We start from the raw sequence: 10,071 nt of genomic DNA, 5'->3' as shown, positions 1-10,071 counted from the left end.
AATACAACTTGTAATAAAACTTTTAATTAAAAAAATTAATTTAAAGGGGAGCTCTGGTGGCCTAGTGGCAAGGAGCTGCAACTACAATCCCAGAGACCCACGGTTCGAATCCACCAGATGCTCTGCCGGGGAAGGAGGGACAATCTCCTCCTGTACCAGTCAGATCTGATTTGACAGTATACGCACACAAACATAATTTAAAAAAATGACAACTTTGGAAAACCTAGGGGCAGTTCCACTCTGTCTGAAAGGCTTTATAGTGGTGAGTTTGGGTTTGGAAGCTACTATACGTGAGAAACTACACAAAGAAAACGCTTAGAGAGGAGAGGCTCTGACTGTTGATCTGCCTGATTTGTGAGACTCCAACTAACTTAAAACAATTACCATTTTATAATTGTAAGAAATAAAACTATTATTATTTTAAGTTACTAAATTTTATAGTCAGTTTTTTTATACAGCAATTGATAACAAACATTCTTTTACTCAAAAATTTTTTAATCACCTGCATTTTGAAACTGAAAATTTTTTTCTATTTTAGGATGTTAATACATTGCATATGATATATATAACATCTCCAGGAACTCTGATGATGTAGTCTGTACCATGCTGCATTGCTTAGTAAAGAGTCACATGGCTTGGTAGTTCAAATTCACCAGTAACTCCACAGTAGAAAAATTGGCAGTTCTCGCCTTTTAAAAGAAATCCAATGGAGGATTGCTACAAGTCAGAATTGATTTGATGGACGTGTTTGTTTTCTTGAGTCTATATAACAACTCTAGAAAGGCCTGGGACATAAACAAACATATTAATATTTCTGCATAAAACATATGTCTACATTCAAACTCACTGTCATTAAGTGAATTCTGACTCAACAGTAACCCTATAGGACAGGATAAAACTATTCCACTGGGTTTCCAAAGAAATAATTTTTAAAAGGAGCAAGATTATGATCCTTCTCCTATGGAGCAACTAGTAGGTTTAAACAGCTAAACTTTCAGTTGGCAGTCTAATACTGAAACCAGCATCCCACCAAGGCTCCTATATCTTCACTAAATGGCATAAATAAAGATTAACTTTAGGACATTTTCTATCACGTTACATTCAGCCACAAAATGAGTCTTAACACGCAACTTATCAAAAGTTTTTCCATTTTTTAAGTTATGGATAAATGTATATTCATCTCAAAAGATTATCTCTATAAGGATTAAATGAATTAATGTCTGTAAAGCACCTAGAACAGTGCCTGACACACAGAGAAATGCTATTGTTTAGGGTTCCAGGAATTGAGGATCTGGAGTGTTTTGAGCATAGTGATAAGGAGAGCCTGACCTGATCATAGTCTTCAGGGCCAAAAGGCGCATCCTGCTGCAAAATATGATGTAGTCGTGCCTTCACTCGGTGCTGGCAGCTGCTCAAGGAGTCACCATCACTGTCCAGGAGCCCATTCATGTTGGCACTCTTTACCATTTGTACTAAAATGGGTGTCAGCTCCCCTTCTAGAGCCAGAAGGCCCTGGAGGGGAAACACAAGGTCTATTTGTTTCCTTTCCAAATCAGTTCTCTTATGCCTAGTTCATCCCAGAGATCAAATGAGAGTTCAGTTGGAAGACTGGACTACAGATCAAGGAGCCTAGCCCCACTAATTATTACCAGCTTATACTCAGTAGTATAAAATGGGGTCAGCATCAGCAGTAAAATGTGTCTGGATCCTTCCCCTATAGATCTGAGGGAATAAAGGCTAATGAATAAGTCTACAAGTAAGGAAAATATTGGGGGATATACCAACATGGTTTCTGAGGAGACCAGAAAGGTAGTCTGGGGTAGAGGTCATCTAAGAGTTCAAAACAAGCAGAAATCTCTCTGAAACAAACACCCTGAAATTTCCCCACTCATTCTCTAAATATTTGCTTCTCTACCTGATAGAAGCTGAGCCTTTGCTAAAACGGTAGTAGATACCTTAGCAAAGGCAGCAGCAGTCATCTGGACGCGGCCCTCATCAGAGGCATAGATCTTGAGGTCATGACGGAAAGTACTGTGGAGTCGAAGCAGTCCACAACCAGGGAAACCAGCATAGTCACCTGAGGATGGGCAGGGAGGGAGAGGCAGAAAAGACCTAGCCTATCAATATTCATTTCCCCTTAATTTCCTCTACTGCCCTTGTGCACTCATTTCCCCTCAATCTATTCTCTAATTGTATTATTCCAGCCCTGCTAGTTATTTACCTCCCAAAACACTCACCCTGTCCTCCAGGATACATGCAGCGAAAAGCACGCCCCAGCTCCTCAGCCTGAACACGGCCAGCAGGAGTCAGTTCTCCACCCCACTTCAGCACCAAAAGTAGAGATGGGGCCAGACACTCCCCCTGGGCATCTGAGGGAATAAGGGGGTGAACAGGTCTACATCTAAAAAAATAGTGGGGATAGCTAACAGGAGATCAGAAAGGCAGTCTGGAGCAACGTTAAATATTGAAGAATAAGAGATCGGAATGGCCACAGTGTATCTTACCTTGCTTGTCATTAGAAGCTTTTACTCCATGAGGGTAGTAAGTCAACTGTACCTTTCGGTTGATGCCTGAGAAATGACCATACCTGTAGGATAAAGTCTCAGTTTACTTTCTACTCCAGCACCCAAGTTTTACTTTACTGGCTCCCACTTTCTATTTCCCTTCTCACATCTCTAGCACAGACTTCAGCTGCTCTAGTTTCCCAGTCTTCTCCTCGATCTCACCACCTGGCTCTTTTTCCAGCTCAGCCAACAGCAGCCTTGTGATGTCCAGCACTTCCTGGAGGAAATAATACAGTACCCATAGAGGAGCGCAAATTTTGGTCAATGGCTCTTCCACTTGCATCTCTAATCAAGGCCTCTGATCTACACATAAAGGATACACTTTCTGTTTCCCTTAACACCACCCTGTCCAATTTACTACCTTACCTGTAGCTGCTCAGGTCGCTTCAATTTTAATTTCCCTGTTTTGTAGCCACCATGTTTTTCAAACAGAGTAAAAAACCTGCAGAAGAGAAAACTCAGTGTGAGGCCAAATTCTCTAGGAGCACCTTATTTCTATCTCCTTCATCAAAATTATTTGCCTAATTTGGACATCCTTCCTACCTTGGGTGTGTCACTTCCATCTTCATCTTCTGTTTGGGGGTACGATCTCCATGACGGATAATTGCAATGACACAACGAAGCTCCATCCTAGGGTTAGGAATGTTGTCAGTGCTTTCCCATCCTTACAAATCATATCCTACTTAATGCTCAAAGAGTAGAAGAAAAATTGTGCCTTAGATTATCAATAAGTGTTAAGGAGACTGCCTAGAAGGGACATAGGCTCCACCAGTTAAATTGTGGATGGTAAGGAAATCTCCAATACTCAGTCCTCAGAACAGCAGTAAATGCTGAAAGTTAGTTACTTCAGATTTTTACTTTTACTCACATAGTGCCAGATGTAGTAGGAACAATGGGAATGTCCTCAGCCTCTGTTGGGATAGACCATGGGATCTGGAACTGTGGGGCAAGTTCCCTCATTATAGTGTTCCTAGAAGAAGAAATATAAGAAAGCCATGTGATAATGAATCATTGCTACATGTATTAATTAAGTTAAAAAATAAAATACCAAGTCTAACAAGCAAATTATAGAATAATACATTCATATGAAGGGAGCTCTTGTGGCCTAGTGAATAAGGACTTGCACTGCCAATGCAAAGGCAGGCAGTTTGAATTTAGCAGCTGCTCTGTAAAGGAAAGAAGGGCAATCTCCTTCCTGTACAATTGAAAGCCTCTGAAAAATCCACCGAAAGTCAGCTATGAGTGAGTTCCAACTCACAACAAATTAAGAGTTATTTGACATTAATATGAAGACTGAACACATTCCAAACAAAGTTTGTATATCTAGAATGAATATAAATAAATGCTGGGAAAAATAAGTATCAAATTTAGTGTCATGATTACTTCTAGAGAGTGATGCTAGAGATGTAATTAAGAAGGCTTACTAGGAGTTTTGACTAATGCTGTTGTAATGTGCTGTCATGTGGACTACAACTCATATCAGCCTTATTAACAATGGCTCTAAACCCTGCCCTATCCTGAGTCAACCTCATCGTCTCTGATACACCTGACCCCACTGCCACAGTCATTGTGTCAATCCATCTCCTCCAGGGTCTTCCTCTTCTGCACTGACCTTCTACCCTTCCAAACATGATGTCCTTCTCCAAGGATGGATCTCTCCTGGAAACATGCCCAAAGTATGTAAGATGGAGTTTCAAAATCTTTGCTTCCAAGGAGCAAGAAGCAATGTATGACTGTATACATAATACTTTATATCTTAATCTAGGTGTTAAGTACATAGATGCTCACTGTACTCATCAGGCCTTACACTGCTTTGAATGTTTTAAATATTACTGATAAATTTTTTTAAAAAGTTAAGTTGTACAATAATACAGATAGGATGATTAAATTTATTTATTTATTTGGCAAAATAAAGAATAATCCATATTCTTAAAGTATAATTTATTTATATATGGAAGTAAAATACATGCTATTGTGTGCAAACTGTTGATATTAATTACTTCTGGAAAAATACATTGTTAGATATGCAAAGGAGACAAAAAAAGAAATGCAAAGGAGCTAAGGAGAATTTCCCCTTTCAAATCATTTTTACAATATTTAAAATAAAGTAAAAAAAAAAACCCCAAAACCTTTTAGCCCTCTTCTTTCAGCCCATTCTTCCCAACTCAGATCATTATGTCTCTTACCCTAGAATCTTGGCGCAGTCATCATAGTATTTCATTGAGTTCTTGACAAAACTGAAGCCATTAACATCACACACAAAGGAATGGCCATTGGCACGAAGAAGGTCAAATCCACAAACTGTTTGCTGCAGGGCAAAAAAGACAAGATGAAGACAAAAGGCATCTCTTTTTCAAGATCTCTGCCCGTCTCTCTCCCTTATTCCACAAACCCCCATGACCCTTCTTCCACCTTAAAAGCTACGCAGACTTTCCTGGCCACCAGCTTTTCCATGGCAGTCAGCATGACTGGGTATCGAATCTCTTTCCCCTCACTGTCTCGTTCAACCTTCCCATCCAAAGCTGGAGATTTTCTGGCTTCAGCATGGGCATAATCTGGCCCCACTGTATATACCTGCAGGTACATAGCATCACTGAGTATGCCCACAGCTCACCCTGTATATGAGAAGACAATATGAGCACTAGGTCTGTAGACTAGCTTTAGAATTTAAAGTAATAAACACATAAAAAATAGAATATTAAGAGTAAGAAGATTGTTGATATCATTTTCTTTTTTTTTTTTTTTTTTGCCAGGGCCCCTCAGATCCCCAGGTGTCAAAGGTCCTGGGGGGCACTGTGTCCTCAGAAGTGATCGGAGCCCAGTGCTAGACATCACAGGGGCTGGTATCATTTTCTTAACTGAAGTATTATAATGAGATTTCTACACAAGCTTCCAAAACTATCAGTTAGTCTCTATTAACTACCAATATTATACTATAACAACTCACCAACATTGTATCATTTTCTGTATTACCCTCGCCCATGCTGATAGTGATAATATGAATATCTATATCCCTTATCTTTAATTAAATAAGAAAGTCCATCTCATCACACTTTATTTCTGTGACCTCCTCCATACACTTCCACCTGCTTCCCAAGCACCCCATCCCCACACAGACATTTGTAACCTCTTTAATCCCTTTATCCACCATAACCTTGACATCTGTGCCATCTGTTGGCATGAACTCTTCATAGATGTATGACCCTGTCTTGCGGACACTGCTCTCAGGAGAGTAAACACTGCTTCGGCTACCAATCTTTAAGAGGAAGAAAGAATACAAACAGTTGCCTCAACCCACCACCTTATCTTCAAATCCTCCAGCTTCCCTCCCTTGTTCTTTTACCTCTCTGAGTCCCCAAATGCTCAAATGCACTCCCACCTTACGGAAGAGACGCTGACTTCCTCCTCCAGCTGAACTGGGGTAGTAGATGTAAACATTGTGGTCCTCTGCACTCACTGGCTTCTCCACAAAGGGCTTAGGAAAGACAGCTCCATTTACCTCCACCTGATCTTCACCTTCTATAAGGTTACATTCTGGAATGTAGGTGTATGGTCATTCTTAGGGCTTAGGGTTATAAAATATATCCAACTTGTTTCTCTACGGTTTTAATCTGTAACTCTCAAATTTATATTATCTTATCTTGGCAATAGGCATGACAATATATCTATATTACTGGTCCAATGCTCTGTCCAAAGACCCATAACACTATCCATAATACAGTATCCAAAGTCCTACTTAGATAGGGGATAGAGAGGTCTAAAAGAACAAGGCTAGGTCATACACAGCAAGGCAGAGTAGAGGTGGACAAGGTCAGGTACTTACCCTCAGGTCGGGCAGGATCACGGTTGAGTACAGCATATCGAGGCAGATCAATACCCTCCTCCTGCAGGATCCGGTACACCTCCCTCCTGTCATCCCCAAATAAATTAGCTGGGAGAGGTGCGTAGCAGGGAAGCTAAGAGCAAGGGCTAGAATTTCACTTGCATAGGGATTGAAAGACCCAAAGGTCTACAACCCAAGAGAGTACTGTATAAAAATTAAGCAATGTTTATTTGACTCAGCTCCCTCCAAAGTGAGTTTCCTAAAAACATCTGAGAAATAGTGGGGCATGATCCCAGGGCCACCCCTCCCATCAGTCAACAGAAAGTTATACCTATCTTGGATGTAATACTGCATGGCCAAATCATTGATAAGAAAGGGATTTCGAAGTTTGGAGTAAGCAACAGCCTTATCCAGAGGGAAGCCTAGAATGGAGAAAGGAATATACAGAAACTGAGTATGAAAGAGAGTAAGAATATATTAAACATGCTATTATTTTTAGTTACAACTAAGCATTTCTATCCATTTAATTCCATCACTATTGTTCTGTTCAGCTATTCAAAAAGCTATTCAAAAGCCTAGGATATTAATCAGGAAAAGTAAAAAAGAAATTTTTTTAAAGTTCTTCCAAATAACCAGTTCTATTAGGCAACCTAGGAGCACTAGAGCTATCTTAAGGTTAGAACACGAATTGTAAGCTACCTTTCGCAACTCCTCCACAATGTAGGAAAAGCAAACCCTTTCATGCTGTTCTCTAGTATATCAAGAAGAGCTAGTGGTCTCTTTAATATGGAAATATGACAGTAAGAACCTCATTTCCCAGCTCAGCATTTCCAAAATCATTCTTTCTCATTTCCCCTCCCAGTTCCATTCTGCCTCCCAACCTTTAGAGTGGAAAGAGATGAGGCAGTGACAGGATGGCCAGTTTTCCACAGGTTCATTGAGAATCACATCTTCTCCCAGAATGATAACAGTCAGATAGTCAAATCGGCAGAGTCGTTCTAGGATTTGAGTCATTGGCTTGGACTTAGATTTCTTGGTCATGGCGCAGATGCCAACAATGATCTGTGGTTCAGGAGGCTACAGGAAGGAAGTATTATTAGGAACTCAGGAACTTCCTACCAATACCACTCCCATTAGAGAGCAGTGTCTCATCTTATTGCAGAGGTTTTTGCCACTCAGCCTATGAGGTAAAGGTTATCTTATAACTTGGATCTAGGTTGAGGGACATGTGGCTAGAAACCTTTCCACAAAAGAAAATAAGTGTGCAGGCAGAAGAACCAGAGAACCAATAATCATGATTATGTGGGCACAAGGGTGTGGCTTTGCAAACAGGTAGTCTAAACAACCTCCACTGCCCCTCCTGTCAAAGAGAAAAGGACCTATATATGACAGAGTTCAGGTGTCTTCATCCAGTAGAATCTCAACTCTGTCACAAGGGCCCCACCATCAAATTATATAATTTACCCGGAGGCTTACCATTTCATCCTCCTCATCCTCAAGGAGCTCACTGTCACTTTCTTCTGTCCTCATGCCTATTCCACATGTGCCCAGGCCCTCATCTCCAGCTCCAAGGAAGAAGTGGGCTGTGGCGCTCTCGCCCTCATTGGCCGGCAATGACCACATCCCCGCCGGAACACCCACTCATCCCGCTCTGTGGAAGTGAACACTCCATCAGCTCAGAATCTAAGACTATTGGCAGTGGGTGGAGGATGGGGTAAGAGAATGCGACTATAAATGAGAGCTACTATAAATGAGAAAGAATTAGGCAAAATTGGGAACAATGTTATGGGAGAAGATTCACCAGGAAAGGATGCATATGGGCTAAGATTTGAAATGACTAAAAATCCATAAGGGAAAAGCAAGGTCTCCCCTTCCCCCCCCCCAGGTCACCCCACTTCAATTCCAAGACTGTTAAGATTAACCCTTACAGTGCTGGCATGTCCTTGATTCTGCCAGCAAGAAACAACTTCAACTCCAGAAGTATATGAAGAAGCAGTTCCTCATGGAAGGCTACTGTTGATTCCTACCAGAAGAGACAGAGATAAAACTTTGGTTTTGTCCCACAACTTTCTTAATCCCTTTCCCTCCCCCCATGGTAAACTCAGGAATTTAATTATAGAGTAGAAAAATGAGAGAATGCAGTTACCTCAGCTTTTGCCCTTACACCCCATCTTCATTCCTACCAAGATTAGCTCAAAAAAACTATTTTAGGACATTTTATGTTCTAAACATTATATCAGAACATTGAAATACCTTATAATTGACATATGACTGTAGCAATGGGTGTAGTTAACATAGCAGACAGAGATAGTGAGTATATTTTTCTGTTGTACAAAGGGTCAGTATGAGCCGCACCAACTGCATGGCTCCTACCAACATGCCTTCATTCCACTTAAATGGAGAGGATCACCTATGACCAGAAAATCTGTTCCAAGAAAGAGATTTAGTGCTGATTGGCAGGCTGAAAAAAGAGACATTCATATTGAAGTCCCTAAGCCATTCTCAAACCGAAATATCATTGTTCTCTCTATCCTGCCTTAGTACAACAGAACAATGCTGACCTAGGCCAAGATGTTTTAGCAAAAAAGAATCCTGCCCCAAACTAATATGCTTTGTAAGCTTTCACTCAAATAACAATAAAAAAAAAATCTCGCCTAAAATAGTAATTAGTAAGAATGTCTTAAAACTTTGAGTCAGAACACTCATTTCCTTATACATCACTCAAAGCAGTAATCTTCAGCAGGATGTGATTTGGTGTCCAAGGGATATTTAACAGCAGATATTTTTCATTTTCACAGCTGGAGAGGTAATAATAAAATCTAGTGGGCCCACGATAGTGATAGAAAGTTATCAGGTCTTTTGTTCATAGAATCACTATGAGTTGTGCTTAACTCGATGGCAAGCGACAACAACAGTGGTTAGAGGCTAAAATACATTAACACAGATGGCTTCCAAATACAAACTACAAAGATACATACTTGCAGCACAATTCCATTTATATAAATAAAATTATGATGTACTACTTATGACTACATTAATAAGTAGTAGAAGTATGAAAACATGGATTGGAAAGAAAGACATAAAATGTATTATACTAATGATTATCACTGAGGAGAGGGAAGAATGTAACTGAGGAAATTTTAAATGGTATTAGCACAACTTTATGTGTATTTCCATTTTAAAATAGGCCTCAAGTAAATTCTTAAAAGATCAGCATTTGCTAGTTATAGGAAAGATGTATCTGTTGTTATTTTCCAACACTAAATTGAACTACATGCTAGCAATTTTCTAGGGTCTTTAAAAATTCTCAGACACACTGACAATGAGTCTAACTAAATAAAATGAAAGTTTAAATGGAGTAATTGATTTAAAGTCTTACAGACTTTCAGAAAGTCTCTGATAAAATGATTATCTTTATTTAAATCCTTCCATTACAAACAAGATCTGCAGCTTGGATTTGAAAGTTATAAATGACCTATATTATATAGACCTCAACCTTTCTAGTCCTCATCATGTTTTCTCTTTATTGCTCAACTTTGAAGGGAGTGTGGATTGGAGGTGGACAACATTCTCCTTAGACATAAATTTCTATTTGTTGCTGGCGAGGTTGTGGAGAAACTGGAACCCTGATTCACTGTTGGTGGGAGTGTAAAATGGTGCAACCCCTGTGGAAAGCAGTATGGC

At 39.9% G+C, this 10,071-nt stretch overlaps 1 protein-coding gene across 1 annotated transcript in view; it reads right to left on the bottom strand.

Annotated features, from left to right (window-relative positions):
• Positions 1-8,010, bottom strand: part of PPIP5K1 (diphosphoinositol pentakisphosphate kinase 1) — a 51,173-nt gene extending 43,163 nt beyond the window's left edge. Inside the window, exons 1-16 of the mRNA XM_006883207.1 lie at positions 7,864-8,010; positions 7,269-7,464; positions 6,719-6,809; positions 6,388-6,473; positions 5,944-6,098; positions 5,719-5,820; positions 4,977-5,138; positions 4,751-4,872; positions 3,433-3,534; positions 3,108-3,194; positions 2,931-3,006; positions 2,672-2,781; positions 2,505-2,587; positions 2,238-2,369; positions 1,956-2,077; positions 1,330-1,512 (exon numbers count right to left, since the gene is read on the bottom strand). Of these exons, the coding sequence (XP_006883269.1) occupies positions 1,330-1,512; positions 1,956-2,077; positions 2,238-2,369; positions 2,505-2,587; positions 2,672-2,781; positions 2,931-3,006; positions 3,108-3,194; positions 3,433-3,534; positions 4,751-4,872; positions 4,977-5,138; positions 5,719-5,820; positions 5,944-6,098; positions 6,388-6,473; positions 6,719-6,809; positions 7,269-7,464; positions 7,864-8,010 (1,956 nt within the window). The remainder of the gene's footprint in view (positions 1-1,329; positions 1,513-1,955; positions 2,078-2,237; positions 2,370-2,504; positions 2,588-2,671; positions 2,782-2,930; positions 3,007-3,107; positions 3,195-3,432; positions 3,535-4,750; positions 4,873-4,976; positions 5,139-5,718; positions 5,821-5,943; positions 6,099-6,387; positions 6,474-6,718; positions 6,810-7,268; positions 7,465-7,863) is intronic.
• Between the last annotated feature and the right edge of the window lie 2,061 nt (positions 8,011-10,071).

Source organism: Elephantulus edwardii, unplaced genomic scaffold (genome assembly GCF_000299155.1).
Source record: "Elephantulus edwardii isolate Elephantulus edwardi_28Jun2011 unplaced genomic scaffold, EleEdw1.0 scaffold00026, whole genome shotgun sequence".
Taxonomy (NCBI): Eukaryota; Metazoa; Chordata; class Mammalia; order Macroscelidea; family Macroscelididae; genus Elephantulus; species Elephantulus edwardii.
This window is presented reverse-complemented; position numbering and strand designations above follow the sequence as displayed.